Source organism: Cricetulus griseus, chromosome 8, assembly GCF_003668045.3.
Source record: "Cricetulus griseus strain 17A/GY chromosome 8, alternate assembly CriGri-PICRH-1.0, whole genome shotgun sequence".
NCBI lineage: Eukaryota > Metazoa > Chordata > Mammalia > Rodentia > Cricetidae > Cricetulus > Cricetulus griseus.
In genome coordinates this window covers 23,103,301-23,125,857 of record NC_048601.1, presented here as the reverse complement: position 1 = coordinate 23,125,857, position 22,557 = coordinate 23,103,301, and the positions used below count along the sequence as shown (strand labels likewise).

At 41.1% G+C, this 22,557-nt stretch overlaps 1 protein-coding gene across 1 annotated transcript in view; it reads left to right on the top strand.

Moving 5' to 3' along the window:
* Positions 1-22,557, top strand: part of LOC100760619 (murinoglobulin-1-like) — a 54,129-nt gene that overhangs the window by 21,799 nt on the left and 9,773 nt on the right. The window contains exons 12-25 of the mRNA XM_035449023.1: positions 1,856-2,080; positions 2,264-2,327; positions 7,986-8,134; positions 8,309-8,458; positions 11,811-11,960; positions 13,024-13,085; positions 14,980-15,044; positions 15,533-15,671; positions 16,679-16,907; positions 17,620-17,746; positions 17,995-18,116; positions 18,603-18,654; positions 21,577-21,660; positions 21,906-22,082. Of these exons, the coding sequence (XP_035304914.1) occupies positions 1,856-2,080; positions 2,264-2,327; positions 7,986-8,134; positions 8,309-8,458; positions 11,811-11,960; positions 13,024-13,085; positions 14,980-15,044; positions 15,533-15,671; positions 16,679-16,907; positions 17,620-17,746; positions 17,995-18,116; positions 18,603-18,654; positions 21,577-21,660; positions 21,906-22,082 (1,795 nt within the window). The remainder of the gene's footprint in view (positions 1-1,855; positions 2,081-2,263; positions 2,328-7,985; positions 8,135-8,308; positions 8,459-11,810; positions 11,961-13,023; positions 13,086-14,979; positions 15,045-15,532; positions 15,672-16,678; positions 16,908-17,619; positions 17,747-17,994; positions 18,117-18,602; positions 18,655-21,576; positions 21,661-21,905; positions 22,083-22,557) is intronic.

Here is a 22,557-nt window from a genome sequence, read left to right as displayed (position 1 = left end):
CACCTGCATTCACACCACCAGGGCCAGCTCTACTGTTTTACACATGCAAAGTACAGGACCTGCTCTCCAGATTGCTGCACTTGGTGAGGGGCAGGACCATCTCTTCTGTTCTCAGGCCCCTGAGGCTGGTTCTCCCACCTGTCATATGTGACAAGGGTGGGGAATAGGACATTTTTCCTTCATCCTTTCTACTCCTTGGCATATGAGGGAGTAGGCAGGGGTACCTCTCCTGCTCTCAGGTCCACAGGTCAGCTCACCTGCAACCGCACTTACAGGGTCAGTTCTATTGTGCTGCCAGGGGTAGGTCTGTATGGGCCTAGTATCAACACAGCCCTCCAACAACATGGACACAGGTAGAGTCCCAGATCATGGCCATCAGTGTGGTCTTGTTGGCAAGATGGGCCACGGATATCAGTAGAGACTCAGGCTGCAGCAGGACCATGGATCCAGACATGGTCCTAGGCAACAGCCTGGTCCAGATGTTGGCTTTACAGATCACCCAGATAGGTGAGGCCCCTGTGGTAACATGGCCCTCAAACACCTTATTCCCAGGTGGTAGCCCAGACCCCTGTCATCAGTTCAGCCTTCCATGGTAATAAGAACCACGAACATCAATAATGACTCGCTGTGATAGGCCCACAGATCCAGATATGAGCCATGTTCTGCAGTTTGGGCCCAGACAATACTATGGCCTTGGGAGGTAGCACAGGCCACCCAGGTCTGTATGGCCCCAGGCAACAGCTTGACCTTCGAAGATCAACATGACCTCAAGTGTTGGCCCAGACTTCAGGGCTCCACATGGCTTTCGGTGGCAACAGGAGCCACAGATATCGACTTAGAGTTGGGCCACAGGCGGGCCACGGACCCAGACATGGCCTCCAGCAGCAGTGCAGCTCAGACATTACCATAGTCCTGGGTAGTAGCACAGGGCTCTTTGATTGGCATGACTCCTATGGGGGTTCATCCCTCAGATGTGGAAATGGTCACAGGTGGTGGCTCAGGCTTGGGCTGTCTACTGGCCCTCAGTGGTAACAGGAGCCACAGACATCAGCACAGACCCCCAAGGCTGCATCAGAACCATGGACCAAGTCAAGGCCCTTGACAGCAACCCAGGCCTGGACAACACCATGGCCCTGTGTGGCGATAGGGATCTAATCTGCCCGTTCCTCGCCTCCCTCTTCAGATCTGCCTCTCTCCCTAGCACATGACTCATTCGGCCTCTCTCTCTCTCTCTCTCTCTCTCTCTCTCTCTCTCTCTCTCTCTCTCTCTCTCTGTATCATTTCCCACTCTGTATTCACTCACCACGAAGGTGCTGCCAGGCAGGCTCATGCTTGGTTTCTTCTTGCCCCAGGTCTAGAGGCCTGGGGTGGAGCTGTACCTGTCCTCAGTGCTCCAGACAGGCCTAGAAGTGCCAAGAGGCTCCTTTCTCTACTTTTTAGCTCAAGTTTTCAATTTACGTTTTATCTTCACCTTTCTATTGATTGTAATTGGGGATGCAGTGTGTCTTTTGAATTGTTTTGTATAATATTCATACATTTCCTTTGCTTTGGTGTGGATGAACTTTTTGAAATTTCCTTCATGTTCCTGAGGTTTATTGGAGATGAAGTCATTCAAATAAGGCTATTCATTAAGAAAATTTGCTAATAAGAGTAGATGTCTTGTATCTATCGTCAGAGATATACATATTGCAACACTGAAATAGAAGAAATATGAAAAACAAAACATAACTTACCCCAAATCTCCTCATTTTCTAGTTCCTGAACTCAAATCTATTGAAGCACATGAAATGTTATATAAATAATTTATAAGTTTCATTTTTTAAGGGATTAATGACAAAATGTGCTGTTTCTCCAGGTCTACCACAAGGAGGAAAGTTCGTGTTTCCATAAGCTTTGCCTAAATGAACACACAGAGTCACTCCATGTGGCTCATAGTGTTTACTCCTTCAGCCGGAGCTATATCCAACTAGAAAAGGACACTGGCATCTTACCCTGCAGTCAGACTCACACAGTTCGGGTGCATTTTATTGTGAAGGGTCGAGTCGTGATTACTATGAGAGACCTTACTTTTTATTACCTGGTGAGTTCTAGCCCCACGTTGACAAACACAAAGAATCTTTCCATCTCCTGACCATGACTCTCCTCCTGATATTTTGGGTTCCAGGCTGGGTATTTCTGTCTGAGTCTCTAACAATAGATTTTTCAAATAGAAGAAAGCCTTGTAAAATATAGATGTAAGCTTGGAAAACACTTTTTGTTTTAGGTCATGGCCAAGGACAGCATTATACAGACTGGAAGCTACACTCATGATATGGAGCCAGAAAAATGTGAGTGATTCCCACCCAGTAACAGGTCTCCAGCTGAATCCCCCCATCATTCACCAGTGACATCTCAACACGAGCAGCTAAGGATGCCATGAAGCTTGTGTGTCACCCACACACTCTCCACAGTGGGAAGTCAAGGTTCTGTTATCTAATGTAGGTTATCACTTACACCATAACTTTCAGGAAGGAAAATTCTCTGAATCCCAAACTGGGTATCATTCAACATGTTGAAATATTTATTCTGAAGATGTAACATCTGAATATAAGATTCACCCCAAGTGTGGAATCTATGCATTTACACACAGATTATCACCATCAAGTCAAAATAGGTTATCTTAGTGTCCGTCCAAAAAATAAAAATCTGGGGATTTTAGCCTTGGTCTTTAAACCATTCTAGGTACACCAATTTTTATTCATTTGAGTCATTTTTATTGTTTTAAACTGTGGGGCATTTGGGGGGATGGAAAGTCTTTATCTGTGTGTGCATCTTTTTTGATTAATTTTAGTTTGAAGTCCATTTTGTTAGATTTTAGGATAGGTCCACCAGCTTGTTTCTTAGGTCCTTTTGATTGGAAACTTTTTTCTCAAATATTTACTCTGAGGTAATGTCTGCCTGTGTGGTTTGGGTCTGTTTGTTGTACACAGCAGAAGAATGGATTCTGTTTTCATATCCTATCTATAGTCAATGTCCTTTTATAGGTGAATTGAGACCATTGATATTAATGAATATTAATGTTCAATGATTGCTAGTTCTTGTTACTTTATTTTTGTTGGTGGTGATGTCATTGTGTATTCAGTTCCCTTCTTTGGGATTTGCTGCTGTAAGCTCATCTATTGCCTGTGTTCTTGTGGATGTAGTTGACTTCCTTGGACTGGTGTTTTCCTTGGAGCAAGTTTTGTAGGGCTGGATTTGTGGATAGGTATTGTTTAAAATGCTTTTATTGTGGAATATCTTGTTTTCTCCATTCATGGTTATTGAAAGCTTTGCTGGGTAAAGTAGTCTGGGCTGGCATCTCTGGTCCCTTAGTGTCTGCATAACATCTGTCCAGGGCCTTCTGACTTACATTGTTTCTGTTGAAAAGTCAGGTGTAATTCTGAGAGTCTGCCTTTATATGTTACCTGGCCTTTCTCCTTTAAAGCTCTTAATATTCTTTCTTTACTCTGCATGTTTATTATTTTGATTATTATGTGGTGAGGGAACTTTTTTTTGGTCCAGTCTATTTGGTGTTCTGTCTCTTCTATTTTCATAGGCATGACTTCTATAGGTTGGGGAAGTGTTGTATTCTTCTACGATTTTGTTGAATATATTTTCTGTGCCTTTGAATTAGACTTCTCCTTCTTCTATATATATCATTCTTAGGTTTTGTCTTTTCAAGCTGTCCCAGATGTTCTGAATGTTTTCTATTAAGGATTAGTTGGATTTAAAATTTTGTTTGACCAATGAGTGTATATCTTCTACAGTATCTTCAACACCTGAAATTCTTCTGTCCCTTAAATTCTGTTATTTACACTTGCATTTGTGGTTCCTGATTTCCCAGATTTCCATTTCCAGAATTCCCTCAGTTTGCCTTTTCTTTACTGCCTCTATTTCAGATTTCAAGTCTTGAATCATTTCCTTCACTTGTTTGATTGCTCTTTCTTGGTCTTCTTTCATGGATATGTTCATATCTTCCAGTATTTTGTTTGTGTTTTCCTCCATTTCTTTAAGGGAATTTTTTCATTTCCTCTTTAAGGGCCTTAACCACCCTCCTAAAGTTATTTTTAGGTCATTTTCTTCTGCTTCATCTGAGTTGGATGCTCAGTTCTTGCTGTTGTAGCATCACTAGTTTCTAGTGGTGCCGGTATTGCTCTTTATATCATTGAGTGTATTCTTACCTTGTTGTCTATGCATCTCTTCCTCTAATAATTGGTGTAGGTGCAGCCTGTGTTTAGGGGGGGGTCTCTATTTCTCTAATTGGTATAGTTGGGGGCTGTGGCTCCGTTGACTGCTCCTTCAGACACAAGTAAAGCAGAGCCTCTTGTGAATGCTCTTCTCCATAGAAGTGGGCCCAAGGCTCAGGTGGTTGCTCCTTGAGGTCCAGGTAGGGCTAGAGTTCCAGTGACATCCTCCCATTGAAGGAGAGACCACAGCTTCAATGATTGCTCTTTTAAGTGTAGGTGGGACCGAGGGTCCAGTAGATGATGTAGCAGTGGGTTATCTCCACCTGAGAAACGGCAGCGGATGCTGGCTGGGACACAGGTGCTCTATCCCAGAGGAACTTCTTGCCATAGTTTCTGTAAGATACTGCTGGAAACAACTGCTGTCGTCTCACCCAGTGGTTGCTCCCTATTCCTGGGCCTAAGACTTGGGCCTCCCCCTGATGCTGCTCCTGGACCTGAGCCTCAGGCCTCCTTCTGATGCTGCTTCAAGGCTGGGGTTTGCCCTCCCACTGATTTTCTGTTTCTGTTCAACAGGTATTTCATGGATATCAACAAGGCATGGCATAGCAAATTGTGGTAAGACTATGCACCTCCTTTTTAGTATGGCTGGGAAAGGCAACTCAGTATGAGGAATAGGTTCCCAAGAGCCAGCCAAACATCAGGGACAGCCCCTTCCCACATTGTTGAGAGTCCCACTAATAGACAAAGCTACACAACTCTCACATATTTGTAGAGGGGCTAGGTTGGTACCAACAGGCACTCTGGTTAATGGTACAGAGTCTGTAAGTATTGTATGAGACAGGTTAGTTGATTCCATGGATTTTCTTGTGATGTCCTTGACACCTCTGGTTCCTACAGTCCTTGTTCCCTCTCTTCAGTGGGATTCCCCAAGCTCAGCCTAATGTTCAGTGTGGGTCTCTGCATCAGTTTCCATCGGTTGCTGGATATAGACTCTCTGATGATGATTGGGGAAGTCACCAATCTGATTACAGGAGGAGGCCAGTTCAGGCTATATATCCACCATTTCTAGAAGTCTTAGCTGAGGTCATGCTTCTAGATTCCTGGGAGTTTCCCTTGCACAAGACTTCTACCTGACCCAAATTGTGCCCCTTTGCAGTCATCTGTTTCAACTCCCTCCCTCCATCCAAACCCAACACTACTCCTCAAGTTCCCACACACCACTATCCACCCACAAGGTCTCTTCTATTTGCCTTTTCCAGGGAAAACCATACCTCCCATCCCCCTTTGGGCCCTGCTTGTTATCTAGTGTCTCTGGGGCTATGGATTGTGGCCTGCTTATCCTTTACTTTATACCTAATATCCACTTATAAGTGAGTACATATCATAATTGTCTTTCTGGGTCTGGTACCTCACTCAGGACGATTTTTTTTCTAGTTCCTTCGATTTACCTTCACATTTCCTGATGTCATTGTTTTTAACAGCTGAGTAATACTCCACTGTGTAAATGTACCACATTTTTCTTTATCCATTATTCAGGTGAGGGGCATCTAGGTTGTTTCTATGTTCTGGCTACTATGAATAAAGCTGTTATGAATATTATTAGTTGACCAAGTGTCCTTGTGGTATGATAGAACATCCTTTGGGTATATGCCCAAGAGTGACATAGCTTGGTCTTGAGGTAGATCAATTCCTAGTTCTCTGAGAAACCACCACATTGATTTCCAAAGTAACTATACAAGTTTGCACTCCCACCAGCAGTGCGAGAGTGTTTCTCTTGCTCCAAATCATCTCTAGCATTAGCTGGCATTTGTATTTTTCATCTTAGCCGTTCTGACAGGAGTCAAATGAAATCTCAAAGTTGTTTTGATTTGCATTTCCCTGTTCAACTAAGGATGTTGAACAATTCTTTAAATGTTTCAAAGCCATTTGAGATTCTTCTGTTGTTCATTCTGTTTAGATCTTTACTCCATTTTTAATTGAATTATTTGTTTTTGGTTGTCTAGTTTCTTGAGTTCTTTATATATTTTGGAAATCAACCCTCTGCTGGATTGGAAATTGGTGAAGGTCTTTCCCATTTTATAGATGGACGTTTTGTCCTATGGACAGTGTCCTTTCCCTTACAGAAGATTTTAAGTTTCATGAGGTTTGTTAATTATTTATCTCAGTGTCTGTACTACTGGTGATCTATTCAGGAAGCTGTCGCCTGGTCCAATGTGTTCAGGCTATTTCCCAATTTTTCCTCTATCAGGTTCAGTGTAACTGCATATTTGCAGAGATCTTTCATCCACTTGGAATGTAGTTTTGTAATAGATAGTCTCTTTGCGTTCTTCCACATGCCCTCGCCCAGTTATGCCAGCACCATTGTTGAAGATGCTTTCTTTTTTCCATATACAAAGCATTTCAGTCATTCCTACTCCTCACTAATTTCCTCCAGCTCCTCCCTGACTCTCTCTGCCAGGCCTCTTCCCTACTTCATAGCTTTTTTAACCTATTGGGCTGTAAGTGGCATGGGGCCATCCACTGAAACATTGGCTATGTAACAGGAGCTGCATGCCTGAAGAAATCTGACACATCCTCCCCTCAGCAGCCATCAAGTGTCAATAGCTCGTCAGCTAAGAGTGGGTCTCCATGAACCCCTCCCCGTAATACAGCAATGTTGATTGGTTGATGTTGTAAAGGTCTTGGGCAGCTAATCATAGCTGCTGTGACTTAATGAATGAAATCACTCTCTCAAATCCTGATGGTTGCTCAGTTCTACTTGGCTCAACTCTCTCTCTCTCTCTCTCTCTCTCTCTCTCTCTCTCTCTCTCTCTCTCTCTCTCTCTCTCAGTTGTGCCTCTTCCACCTGCTCCTATTAAAATCCCAAGTTGCCACTGAATCCTGGTATTCTCAAGATTCAACTTCTGGTCATCCTTTCCTTCCCAAATAACACTACCACAGGCTACTGATTTTTTATAATTTACCTAGTCATCTCCCTTTTCTTCTCATTGCAATATCGACTGCATGAAATAAATTTATGTATGTAGTTTTACAGAGATCTTTCAAGTGATTTTTAGAAGTAGTAGATATTTGGTAGCTGTTCACCAAATTACTGGAAATGGGCCTCAAATCACTGAAAAATTAAAAAAAAACTATTTTGCTATTTAATAAAGTATCCAGTTGGTTCTTGAATGGACACTAAATGGAAATCATAGCACCCATCTTGAGAAGTTTTATAGATCTCCCCAGGTTCACCAGAAACGATAACAGAGACTTCTAAATGGCATATTTTTTCTCTGAAGAAATGTAAATAATATGAACATTTAGTTGAGAAAAAAGAGTTTACCTACAAAGATATGCTTAGAATTTTCAAATGCTGCTTGTTCTTCTGAAATCTCATGACTTATCAGCTCCCCATGTACCAGATTGCCAACCATATTATCCTCCCTCTTATTGGAATAGTAAAAGAAACATCAGTCAAAGTTGTTTCATCCCTTTTCATAAGAGGAGTGTTTAGCAGATGATGTTTGGGACATTAGGGTGTAAAAGAGATAAGAGTTAGTATATGAGTAGGTATAAATAATCAATATAACTAACCATGGAAACATCTTGATGGAAGATATCTTGCGCTGAGTGTCCCATACCTCCTGAGATCATTAGCATATGAACAATTAACAACAGAACAGACCAGATGTAAGAAAGTCTTCCACAGACAGACATTGCTCTACATCCCTGTGTTCAGTTATTCCTGTTTTCCAGTCAATATTGTGACCCATAACTCGCACTTCCCATTCCCTCCAGCTCCAGTAAAAGGAGACTTTGACCTACAGATCCCTGGGGAGTTGAGCATGGCTCCTGTGATTAGCGTACTCGTCTACACCATCTTTCCTAATGGAGAAATAATTGCAGATTCTGCAAAATTTTATGTTGAAAAGTGTCTTCTCAACAGAGTGAGTAATTTGTTTCTTAAAATTTCTATTTAAAAAGAAAAAAAAATGTCTTAAGGATGCAGAGGGTCGGAATCTGGAAACAAATATGCACTCAGAGATAGAGGGTGACTGACCTGGCAGGCTTCAGGGCTGCAAGAACAGGAAGATGGCTAAGCTTGATTTCCCTTCCCTCAGGTGGACCTGAGCTTCACCCCAGCCCGAAGTCTTCCAGCCTCACAGGTCCATCTGCAGGTCACAGCTTCTCCTCTGTCCCTCTGTGGCCTGAGGGCTGTGGACCAAAGTGTGCTGCTTCTGAGACCTGAAGCTGAGCTCTCCCCTTCCTGGGTGAGTCCCCATCATCCTCTGTCCAAGAAAGGCCAGTGGTGAGGCTCTGAGATGCTGGTTCTGATAAATCGGGTCATTCAGACACTAGGGCTCCTTAATGTAAAAATACTACATGTAATGCTAAAGGCATCGCTCAGTGAGTTCTTGTTATAAAATCCAGAAGAACTGCTCAAACACTTCAGCCAATTAACTCAAGACCAAGCCTGAAGTCAAGCACTCTGAGTCGTAAACCTTGTGTGTGACCCAGGCGCTCTGTGTCTTACTGCACCTCTCCTGGCACAGGAGTGGCTAGCCCTCATAACACAGTCATGATGGAGCTTTTCAGAAAGATGCTGTCTGTGGGATACAAACCAAACAGTTTATACAAATGGAATCTTGTACTTCTCAAGAGTTCCCCAAATAAGAAAAAGATTGGATGGTTTAAAATTTAGAAAACAGAGTATAAGGAGGCTCTCAACTTATTTTGAAAATTCTCAGCTATGCAACTTGTTGTGCCAGGTTCGAGAAGCCCAGAGACAAACCCAAGGAATCGACACTCTGATGCAAAAGTAAAAGGTTTTCTTTTCATTTCAAGTTGGCCAACTAGGATCTCACTGCATGGCAGGCAAATGAGATGTCAACCAGTCAAAAAGAGAAGCTTTTAAACAGGAAGACCATAAGGTTGAAGGCACAAATTACAGAGTTTCCGTGGTTACTTAATAGCATACAAAGTACAGAGTTAGTCAGTAACTATACATTTTAAGGGAGATACATTTGACTGAGATAACACAGGGCATGGGCTATCAGGGTTACAGGGTCACAGGGTCTGTCAGTGATCCCCTGGGCTGGGGGATCTTTATGACCAGCAATTAGCAATGTTAACAGGAGTGGTGGACAGTTACCTCCACTTCCCTGACAGCAGGGGATCTGACACTAGCCATGGCATTCCTGATTTGAGGAGCAAATTTTCCTTTACCATTAGATGTTCCCTTTTCAGGACCTAAGTTTTCAAACTTTTATTAATTTTCATTTTTGATTCCTCACAACAGAAACCATAAACTATATACAGGGTCTCACCTAACTTAACCATAGCAAAACTCTTCTTTATATTGAAATAAGAATGGGATTCGTTAAGAAAAATTACATGTTCACTGTAATTGTTTAAAAAAATTTTCTTCATGTTAACTAATATCAACTAGCTAATATCGTGTTTTAAGATGTATGTAAGGTGCATATGTAAATTTAAAAACAGTAATCATTAGTCCAGATCATGTTGTGACAATATTGGCCCTTTATCATTTTAACATCATCTGTTCATTCTTCTTACTATAAAGTAGCATATTGAAGCTGATTAAACAGACCCTCCTGTCTTCATCTTGCCCTCAAATCTATATGAGTACTCTGTAAAATCCGTACTGAGTTTTCTTTGTATAATCAGAAAATATGGCTCCTTATTGAGTCAGATAGTGTGCTGTAGTCATATCTCCTCTCATTTGTATTCATGTGTCATGACATTTAATCATTCCTCTTTATATTTGCTTTAGGGTCATTCTCCTCACTTGATTTCAGTTCTCTATCGTCTGTGGCAGTTCTCAGTTCTACTCTTGTCCCCAGTGGAGTTCTCTGTCACCCTGCTCTCATCCTGGATGACATCTGCAGTCCAGGTGTTCACCCCTATTTTGGGGAGTCCCTTCAAATTCCCTATTTGGTTCACTATTTTCTGACTTCCTGTGACTCCTTTTGGAGTGCTGCCTCCCTGGGACATTCAGCATGTGTAGTACTGTTCTGAGAAAGAGGGAATCACAGACGAACTTCTTTTGCAGCTATGAGTATCTACACTTATGGTAATAATTAATACTTTGAAATGGGACAAACCATCAGATAAGAAATCATGTTCCCTGAGAACTCTGGAGACATTGGGTCTATGGATTTATATCTTCCTAAGTTAGTGTTACAATGCTCGATGCCATTAATTCTACATCTTCCTATTTGTTCAGTGTTTCCTCTCTGGAATCTCTTCAGGTCTTTTATTTATAACTGATGTCCAGAATATTGAGTAAATCATCTAATATCTTTCTTTTGCCCCAACTGTCCTTTGGGTTTTCTATTTTTTGAGCAAATTCCTTCAAATGTACCTCTCATATTTTTAAATATTTTGTTGCAAATTAGCTTTATGTCCATACCTATTTTCTCCTGCTCTAGATTTTAGATAGTCTTGAGTTTGCTGCTTTGATACAATGTTTCCTACCTCTTAAGAATGGTATATTGTTTATTTCTTCCTTTCTTTTTACCTTGGAGGTTTTTGATTTATTATTTGGTTTCTAATTACTCTTCCCTCAAAGCTCCTATCTCTGCTCATGTTGGTGTCTGTCACTAACACTGGAACTCTGCAGAAGAACTGCGAGTCTATTCATAGAGAACTGAAGCTGGTCCTGTGGTCTGTCCTGGGGTGATGCTGTCTGTCACATGACTGGCTGGGTTGCTGCTTTATAAGCAAGTCAGTCTGCTCCTTAGAGAGAAGCCACAATGGCAAACGTCAGTTTGTAAGCTTTTTTTCCCCAGAGTCATTACCCTGTCCCAAGAACAAGTTCATGTCTCAGAGACCCAGGTTTGGACTAGCCTGGGCTAACATTCTTTGGTTTGCTGTTTTCCTCACACATCTCCACCAAACCTTACCTTCAGGGACTCTGACCTCCAATGCCCAGGCTGGGTTCCCTGCAATCTGGCAAAATTGCTTGTATGTCATTAACGTCTCCAATGGCAGCACTTCGGTTTGGACATGTAACCTGCAGGCCCTTTACCTCTTTCTAATTCCATGAACTGCAGTTTTAAAGTTTGGATGCACCTTTCCGCCAAAGATGGAGGTGGCTTGGGTGTGTTTGTTTTGTTTTGAATTTTTTCCCCTAAATTTTAGGAAAATTTTGTAGAGAAATCTTTGTTCAGATCTCTTCAGGTTATCTACATGTTGACTAACTCAACTTTTGTTTTGTTTATTTGTTTTATAGTATAACTAACAGTAGGCTGAAATATACAACTGTGGTATTTTGTATTTCTTGAATGGTTTATATAGTGTAAGCATGTTTCTAAATGTTTAATGTTTTATATTAAATTATGTTAAAACACATCATTCTCAATTATAATATGCAGGATTTACACTCTATTTTTAATAAGTGGAATATGTTTAGTCTTTTTCTACATCTTGTGAACACCTTCAGAATAAAGCACTCTTCAACAGGAAAAATTTAGAAAACCTTGTTTGGGGATCCATGAAAATTCTAGAAGGGATTTGCAGTGATCAAACTGATCATTTCTTTTCATGAGTATCTTCTACAAAAAACCAAGAAAGAGGCTCCCTAGTCCCCTGTTCTTACAGATATACAACCTGCCAGAAATGCGGCAAACTGAATTCATTCCAACTCTAGACCAACTATTTCAAGAGCTAGAACCGTGTGTTGAGACTAACAAGCCCACAGATGAAGTCTTATTGCACCCAGATGAGAAGGATGTCTACCATTATGTGAAGGTAAGCCAGATTGCCCATTAACATTCTGCTCTGTGAATTATTTGGATTTAATGAAATGCCGTATGTGTAAAGTATTCCAGAGTCGGGCCAGGGATATAAATCACCAGCAGACCACCCACCTTACCTGTGGTGGCTCATGGATTCAAACCCAAGCATTCCAAAATCTGCATCTTGGAAAGTGCTCCATCTAGACACAGACTGGATGAGGGGACATTTTTTTAATTCTGTTTTTTTGTTTTTGTTTTTGTTTTGAACAGGCTGACAGCTCTGTCTGTCCTGGCACTCATTCTGTAGACCAGTCTAGCCTCAAACTAACAGAGATCTGTAACAACTGTCTCACCAGCCAGTTCCCAAATAAAGACACATAGACTTATTATTAGTTATGAATGTTTAGCCTTATTTAGGCTTGTCCCACTAACTATTATAACTTAATTTAACCTGTTTCTATTCATCTCTAATTAGCTTTGGGGATTTTTACTTTTCTTTCATTCCGTAGGTCCTGCTTTCCCACTTTCCCTGGCTAGCTTTCTTGCTAGCTGCCCCCTGGCATTTCTTTTTCTTTCTCTCTCATCCCCCCTACCTAAATTCCTCTTCCTACTTACTCTCCCTACTTGGAAGTCATGCCTATTCTCTCGGCCTCACTGTTGGCTGTTTGGCTTTTTTTTTTTTTTTTTTTTTTTGGTTTTTCGAGAGGTTGTTTGGCTTTTTATTACATCAATCACAGGCACATATCTTCACACAGTGTAATCAAATATCTCAAAACAGAGATCTACCTGTCCCTGCCTCCCAAGTGCTGAGATTAAAGGCATGTGCCACTGTGCATGGCTGTGAGTGACTTTTAAAATAACAGGGCATTGTATCAGAAAGAAGGCCAGCACATGTGCCTCACTAGGAATTTTGTGCTTCTCAACACACTCTGTAAATAGCATAAACAACACAATTTGAATAGAATTCTACTTCAACATTTGAAACTATATCCCAATTAGCTACTATAACTTTTATACACTTTGAGTGTTCTCAGAATTTTGAGATAATTTGCTTGATTTAATAATTTTCTTACTAGGACATGGGCTTAAAGGCATTCACCAACTTGAAGATCAAACATCGTAAATTTTGTCTTCCACTTCTTGACATTTACCCTCCAATAGCAGGTAAAATAACAAATCAGCATATATTTTCAGAATAAAATCAATATGAATTGTTTATCAAGCTGGAAAAAATAAAATTGTAAAGCATGAATAGCATCCAAATAAGAGAGAAAGAACTCAAACTTACCTGAGCAAAATGTGCCCAAATGTATGGTGGTACTACAAGGAAGTTAAAGATTGGAGACTCTTCCTTCAATGTTAGACAGATAAGACAAAATGCGGTTGTTGCTGCAACAGAGACTCATTGTGTGAAGTGTGAAGAACTTTTGCAGACATGTACTAACAGGTGAGGAGAATTTCCTAAGTGTTAGAGACAAAGACCAGAAGGAAAAACCAGGCACTGCAGATAGAGTGAGGACGGTAAAGCAAAGCACAAGGGTGCTTTCTCACTCTGTCTTCAACCAGCACTAACCATCTTAAACCTTTCCCTCTTCCTGGCATGAGAGTCACTTCCAGAGTCTCTGCACCAGTTTGCATCCCCACCCTCAGCAAATGAGCTCCCCTTTCCCCTCCACCCTCCCCAATTTGGTTGTCAGTTGTTTTGTTGACTATTCTGACTGGGGTGAGATAAAATCTCAAGTTGTTTTAATTTAGATTTCCTTAATTGCTAGCATGATGAACACTTATTAAATATATTTCTATTTCTTTTGAAAACTGTGTTTAGTTCCACAGCCAATTATTAAATTGGTTTTTTTTAACTCTTATATAGATTTTTTTGAGTTCTTTCTATAGTCTGGATGTTTGTCCTCTATCAGATGTACAGACAGCAAAGATCCTCTCCTGCTCTGTGGGCTCCATTTCACTCAGTTGATTGTTTTCTTAGCTGTGCAGAACCATTTCAGTTTTGTGAGGACCCAAATGCCAATTATTGACCTGAATTTAGAAATGAATGGATCTTATTTAGAAAAGACCTTTCCTGCACCTTTATTTTGTAGGATTACTGCTTATGTTTCTTTTCTAGCTTTTTTAGATTTCATGTTGAGGTCCTTGATCTATTTGGAGTGGATTTTGGTACAGTGTCATTAATGTGGTCTATTTCCATTCTTCTGTATGTGATCATCCAGTTTTCACAGCACCATTGCTGAAAATGCTGTCTTTCTTCTAGTGTGTGTTTTGGCATCTGTGTCAACTATCAGATGGCTGTAATTACATGAGCTTCTATTTGGATTTTGGATTTTATTCCATTGACCTACATGTCTATTTTTATGCCAGGACCATGCTGGTTTTATTACTATATTTCTGCAATATAACTTGAAAACATGAATCCCTATCTTCATTATTATTTATTGTTTTATTATATTTATATTCTATTATTATTTAGTACTTATTATAAATATTAAAATTTATTTTTTCATGTGTGCTAACATAAAACATAATTTTGACTGGGAAGTATTAATTTTCCCCATACTGATTTGAAAAGAAATCAAAAGATCACAAATTTCTAAAAGCAACAGGACCTATGGCACTGTGACTACTCTAGACCATGGATAAATTGGGCAACTCTCCCTGTAGATGCTTAAGGTAAAGAGTGAAGAACTTAGTCACTAGGAATCACTGAGTAATAGAAAGACGGGTTGCAGTCTGTGCCCATCACAGAGAAGGACCCATAGAAATGAAGCTGTCTGTGTGTGTGTATTTTAAAGGGGGAAGACATTTTCAATGGTGAGATTCAGTTGGGAGATACTGAGGTGAAGCCCTGACTGAATCAGCATGTATACTTGTTCATGGTAGAAGCAGAGCACAGACCCTGTGTTCCCACCTTGAAACCATCCAATTCTCACCAGTATAAATCCAAGAAAATGCTAGGACCAGTGAGTAGTGAACTTCTTTTGCATCACCACCAACAAAAACAAAAACAAACAAAACTACAACCTCTGTATGGACTTTTGCATTGTGTGGATTTCTGATCCAAGAGTTTGTACCTATACCCCTTTCAGTTTTTATTTACATTGAAACCAATTAAAAAATTGGGATAATCCTACAGATCTAGAAATCTTTCGAAATTAAAGGCATTCCAAGAATGTGTCTGCTGATGATGAAGCCATCATTCAGCTCTAGTCTGAAGTGATTCTCATTGTAGCCACAGGATCTGTTGTCTGGGAAGTAGTATTACGTATCTTCATTCCCCCAGTGTAACATTACATTTGGAAGCATTCCCTGACCATCCCACCCAAGAAAATAGGCACCATGTTTCCTTCCAACTCAACTACCTGGGTGATGTTTTCTCCAGGATTTCATGGTTTCCGATTTTTACAAAGACGTTAGCCACTCTCCCCCAAAATGAGACATTCAATGATTCACTTCCAGTGTCATTGTAATAGCATTGAACAGCCAGGAGGAAAATGACAATTAAGCTACATTTAGGCTGCACATTGTGTCCATGTACTCAGTGCTTTGTTCAGGTCTTCCACTGAACCTTCATAGTGCCTTCTCTGGGATTCGATGATGTGACTAACAAAGGAGACTCAAGAACCATGCCCGAAGTAGGACATGAAGATCTAGCCACTGAGACAATTCGAAAATATTTTCCCGAAACTTGGATCTGGGATTTAGTCACAGTAAAGTAAGTAATTCCCATTTGTAGGATTCGGGTTGGGTATGAAAATTCTATTTCTTTGTCTTCCATCATAAACAATAGAAATGCCTAATTCAGAAGACCATAGCACATCAACCCATCAATTATAAAATATATGTGTTTCCATCACTCCCAGAAAATTCATATAAAATTATCATATACCTCTCTGATGCTTAAAAACATTCAGGAACACCATATACGGAGTAGACCATATAAGTCATAAAATGGTCATATAGTGTTTTAGAGATGGGAGTTTAGAGACAATTTTGTAACAAGTGTAAATAAAAACTAGGCGCCAATATGTAACATGAAAAATAAAAGACCCAGAGACTGATATTGGAGTTCAAGCTTGAAGTTGAAGAGCAGGGAAGCAAAGCAGTCAAGCCTGTAAATCTTACCTCTAACTCAGGTTGAAAGAGCAATCCTGTCTCCACGAATCCTCAGAGACAAAAACTCTCAGTTGCTGTCTCCTCCTGCTTCTATTCTGTTCTCCACCCAACCATATTTTCCTGCCTCACCCTCCCTAGTCCTGGGATTGAAGGCATGAGCTCTGTTACTCTTCACTCTTGTGTAGGCCAGGGTGACCTAGAACTCACAGAGATCCATCTGCCTCTGTCTCCTGAGTCCTGGGATTAAAGGATTTTGCCACTGCTGCCTAGCTTCTACAGTTAAGTAGTGTAGGTGGCTTTGCTTTCTGACACTCGAAGCAATATTCATTAAATCTTAAATAATATATCACCACACAACTTCAAATCTATGTTCAGATATTCACTATCATACAGATTTGTGGTGTCATGAAGCCCTGATTTGAGTTGGGAAACAAGACTACAGAAAGACCTTTTATTTTTTCATTTGGAGTCTTTTCACACTTTTCAATTCCTATGACTCCTTTGATGGGCTCAAAGGAGTGGCTTTAGCTCACACTCTTTGTTACCATCTCAGAAATAAATCATTCACACTCTAACTTCCTGCGTTTCATGCTTTCACTTTCCCAGCTCATCTGGAGTGACTGAAATGGAGGTGACAGTCCCTGACACCATCACTGAGTGGAAGGCTGGAGCCCTCTGCCTGTCCAATGACACTGGCCTTGGCCTCTCTCCTGTGGTATCTCTCCAAGCCTTCCAGCCCTTCTTCGTGGAGCTCACGATGCCCTACTCTGTGATCCGTGGAGAAGCCTTCACACTCAAGGCCACTGTGTTCAACTACCTCCCTACATGCATCCGGGTGAAGACCTTTCCCAATTAAGCATCACCAGAGGGGAAGAGGGAAAGTGGTGTGTGTAAAATTTAACTAAGAATTAAATGAAAAGATAGAATAAAGGGAGGAAGAATTGTATTGACCCCTCAGCACTGGTTCCAAATGTTTAAAAAAATCCCCAGACTCCAGCTACGTATGCATACTGCAAAGAGTTGTTCAATAATATGGACACCACATAAAATGCATTAGTTGATTTTGCCACTATTTAAGCAGCACATACTATACTGATAGACACAGGATATTCCATGTGGCCTCTGGATACAATCAAAAGAAAAATACGGTCCCCAAAGATATAGTAAGCTGTTGTCAGGATAAAATGGCAGATTGTTCTACACTGGATTTTCTTTTGTTAGAGACAGATGTATACTTTAACGTAGTATTTAAAAGTCTAGTACAGTAAATATATCTTTGCAATCAAAAGAAAACTGACATAATTAGATAAACATGTAATTATCTCTCTAATCATTTGTGTGGCTAATACATAATGATAGCTAAGTAAAATTCTAGACATGTGTGTGCATATGAAACCTGTGTGAGCCTTCTGTGTCAGCTTATGTGACATTTTAGGCACATGTGTTCCACTCCTAATCTCCACACCCTTTCAGTGACCTCCACACACCCCTGATACCTTGTCCTTCTATGGTGACATCTCTGCTATTTCTTTGCCCATGTGGCACAGGTGGGTGTGCTGCTCGAAGACTCCCCTGATTTCACAGCTGTCCCAGTGGCAAAAGACCAAGATTCTCACTGCCTCTGTGCCAATGGGAGGCACACCGCATCCTGGTTGGTAACTCCCAAGTCATTAGGTGAGTGAAAATTCTGTGACGGTGCTCTATACAGAGAGGAAGAAGGTAGGAAGGTTGCTTAAGTTGCTTCCTTCTCATTGGGTCCCCAAGCTCTGGGTCACCTCTGCTTCTGGCACATGCTCACCACATTCTTAAATACAGGACAAACCCTTGAGCTGCTCATAGACCTGAGGATGCTTTGCAGATCTTGGGGTTTGGAGGAGGCGAAGTTCCTGTCTCATCTTAGCTCAGCTCTAACTGTGTTTCAGGGAATGTGAACTTCTCTGTGACTGCGGAAGCACAACAGTCCCCAGAGCCTTGTGGTTCTGAGGTGGCCACAGTTCCTGAAACCGGGAAAAAGGACACAGTTGTCAAAGTCCTGATAGTTGAGGTGAGAAACCTCTCTTGATTGACAGTGAGCTAAGAATGGAGCAATGCTGACTATGCTTAGATGAAAAATAAAAGATATAACGGATGACCTTGAGACACTTCAAGGCATAGGCGAACTCCTGCTTTTAAATCAGTGTGTGTTCTGTTGTCTCTCCCTTCCCATTCTCTTAACTGGAGCTGGGAGGAGCTGGGCTATGCCAGTGTGTCTCCTTAAGCACCAACTCTTTCTTCTGATCCTATTATGACCCCCTCTTTAGTCTATATTGTCTTTCCTTATAACCTTCTTTTTGACCTGGCATGCCCAAATTCTCAAACGTTTATGCCATTCCTGCCGTGACGGAAAATTAGGCCATCTAATTCCAGCCCCTGACCCAAAAGTAAAGAAGCTGAGACCTCCAACCAAAATAATAATAATAATAAGACTCCAGCATCTTTGTGTTTGCACACACTGTAATTTCTCATGTCTGAAATTTCTATCTTTTGCAAGCCCGAAGGAATTAAGAAGGAACATACCTTCAGTTCACTGCTCTGTGCATCAGGTGAGAATCCTTCAAAACAACAGTAAGGTAATCACTGACGTCATCTGTTTAGATCTCTTACATTATACCTGTAATAAAACCAGGGTAGTTGAGCAGTTTGCTCTGTTTGTGGGGCCCCTAGCAGTGGGATCAGGACCTGTGCCTGGCACACATCCTGGCCTTTTGGAACCTATTCCCCATGCTGGGATTCCTCACCCAGCACTGATGCTGGGGGTGGGGTGGGGGGGAGCGGAAGTTGGTCCTGCCTCAACTGGATATGCCATGTTTTGTAGACTCCCATTGGAGGCCTGCTTCTTTCTGCTACTTTATTTTTGGGGGGTGGGGGTGGGGTTGAGACAGGGTTTCTGTGTTGCTTTGGAGGCTTTCCTGAAATCAACTCTTGTAGATCAGCCTGGTTTCGAACTCTCAGAGATCCGCCTGCCTCTGCCTCCGGAGTGCTGGGATAAAAGGTGTGTGCCACCACAGCCCAGCTGATGCCTGTTCCTTTCTGGATGGAAGAGGAGTGGTTAGACTAGAGGTGGGAGGAGGGGTGAAAGGGAAGAGAGGAGAACTGGAAACTGGTTGGTATGTAAAGTAAATGAAAACATTACTCAAAAAAAGAATGAAAACCAGGATACTGTATACCTCATAACCACTAAAAAAATCACAAAACTGAGTCACATCATTTGGCAAGGTCTTTACTTACCAGACACAGTAATCAAGAGTACAGTCAGTTCTACCTGGGATTTCAGAGTTCATTGTAGCACTTTTCTTTAGGACAGAGAAGTGTTTTCATCCAGCCCATCTCAGTACTTAGAAAGTTATAGCTAGGAAATAGCTAAGAAGAGATCACAATCAAAATTTTCCTTAAAAAAAAAGGAAAAATACAAGAATATCTTGGATATGAATGTAGTTGTTTGTATTAGATCATAAATAAAAACAAAGGCTTTATAGCTGAATAATATCCATACATATACCAAGAAAAATTATGATGTGTAGTAAGCATAATATTTTTCCTTAATTTTTGTTTTTATGACTTGGTCTTTCATCTGTGCTCCTCACTGGGTGCACTAATGCAGAGGAAATACAACAACGTATCACAAAGGGAAGCTCACTGTCCCCTATGAGGGGCAAGCATGAAGGCAGACCCTGTCTGCTCACAGAAATGACTATATCACCAACACCTACACTAGTGAGTACTGTAGTACTTGCTCAAAATATATTTGTCAAAAGAATAAAGAAATTGGGATAATAGTTTTAATGTAATGTAAAAGCCATTATTATATGAAAGATAGCAAAAGACATGAAGTTGAGCATATTTCTCTGTAAAAGGGATAAACTAATGTAGCCATTACTAACATGGTGTGCGAAGAAAACTGTCATATAATGCTGAAATCCTTTAAATGTTTTCCATGGAAGGAGCACACTAATTTTTTAAGCATCCAAGGACAGGATAAGAAAAACCTTATGAAGGGACCAGCCCCCCATTTCGACAGCCATGACAGTAACACATGCTCACTATGACCTTGTCTTAGTCACTAGAGGTTAGGTGCATGCCTCGTGACAAGGAACCAATCAGAAGTTAGCTGGTGGCGCTATGCTTTACCACCCTGGGTGTACTGTAAGGACAAGCACACAGCAATGACGCACAGAGCATAACAACCACCCTGGGAGGGTCTATGGGCCATAACAACCAGTTGACCAATCAACACAGGGCAAGCCCTCCAAGCCTGGAGGCACACCAATCGGGAGCTGTGCGTACCCCTAGATACTCCACTTAAGCTGCCCTACAAGATCTCTCGCAGCCAGTTCAAACTGTCTTTTGTAGCCAATCTCCATGGTGAGTGGACAAAAGACCCGAGCTAACATGGGGTTAGCTCGTTAAATTACAATAAAGCCTCATGCAGTTTGCAGAAACCTCTCAAATCTGCTGGTGGTTGTGGTGACCACAGTTGTGGCCTGGGACCCCTGATACCTGAGTTTTTCTGGGGGTCTAACACTTATTCTTCCCAACTTTCAGTTTTGGTTCTCATGATAATTTTTAATACAAGGCGATCTGGCCATCTCCTGACATAGGAAACCCCTCCATGACAGCAGCATCAGAGATCTCAGTGAGACCTCTTAAGGTAGCTCAGGGAGAACCCAGAAATAACAAAGGCCAGCTCAGCATTTACCCACTTTCCTATTCTGAAGTAGTGGATGTTTATTCATGCATTGCCTTATTTTAGGTTTCTATCGTTGGGACAAAAACACAGCAACCAAAAGCAACTTGTAGAGGAGTGGTTTGTTTCACCTTCCATGATCACAGTTCATGGTGGAGGGAAGACAGGGCAGGAACCTGAAGGAAGGAGCTGTAGCAGAGGCTGAGGGGAGCTCTGCTTACTGGCTTGCTCTCCCTGGCTTACACACTTTGCTTTCTTGTATATCTGACAGAACCACCTGCTCAGAGGGGGCACCACCCACAGTGGGCCAGGCCCTGCCACATCAATCATTAAAAAAGGAAATGCCCGAAGACTTGCCTATAGTCCAATTTTATAAAGGCATTTTCTCAATTGAGGTTCCCTCTTGCCAGAAAACACTAACTAGTGTCAAAGTTCACACACACAAAACAAACAAAACAAAAAACCCTAAGAAGAATATACATAAACCAAAATTCAATCAATAAACATATTTTCATGTGTTTATTAAATAAATAGTGATTATTAATTAATAATTAATAGGAGATTCAAAAATTCCTTTTGGAGGTGCTTTGCTTCAATACAATAAGTGATAAAAGCAGAGCAATAGTACCAGGAAATGTGGATTTGTATATTACGGCAAGATTATTTTCAGGGAAGCAAGAAGTCAAAGCTTTAGACACAATTCTAAACTGACTGGCCTTAGGGCAGTTTAGAATCTCAGAGAAAAGTGATAACCATCTATACGTTTCTTTTGCTTATTAAGATGCTAAGATATCTGAAAAAGTGTCCCTGAAGCTGCCATCCAAGGTTGTGGAAGATTCAGTCAGAGCCCATTTCTCTGTGCAGGGTGAGTCATTCCATCCCAGGAGGACTTGGGGCAATGGTCACTACCACCACCCTGTCACCTCTGTGATTCCAAATGTAAATTCTGAACTACTACACTTAAACCCTTTGACATCTTTCTTCTGTCTCAGCATCCACCTGGTTCCCAGCCCACCTCACCCTATCACTGAGAAATGATTCTACTTAAGATGCTGTTTTGTTCTTGAAGATAATGGCTGTTTTGTCTGATGTTACATTTCTCACTTCCAGGTGACATCTTGAGTTCAGCCATAAAAAACACACAAAACCTTCTGCATATGCCCTTTGGCTGTGGGGAGCAGAACATGGTGCTTTTTGCCCCCAACATCTATGTACTGAAATATCTGAATGAGACCCAACAGCTGACTCAGAACATCAAGTCGAAGGCCATTGGCTATCTCACTGAGGGTCAGTGTTGGGCGGGGGAGATGTAAAGGGTGGGGGAACAGACTACTAAATCTGAAACAGAAGCAAACTTTATTTAAAGTCACCTCAGTGTACAAAAAAAAAATATCTGTTAACTGAGACCACAGCCAGAGTTCTGGTTATCAGGGTGGGCTCCCCTTTCCTAGCTCTGCTTTTATAGTAAGAAGTAAGCATTAGTTATGGACCAAAGAACCTTCACAATGTCAAGGCAAAACTTAAGTACAGACTATTTTTTACAATTTCCATTAATAATGTCTTTGACTTAGTTACTGTTTATATTAGCTTATTCTTTCTCTCATGAACTTCTAATGGTGTTTAACAAATCTGCACTTCCCTGCAGAGAAGTTTTCCCAAGGCAGAGAGGAGTATGAAACAATGCAACTGAAAGTCTCAACTCAGTATTAAAAGTTAACTTAGTTCACAGCAGCTGTGGGTTGTAACAAGGGGTTACCTGATA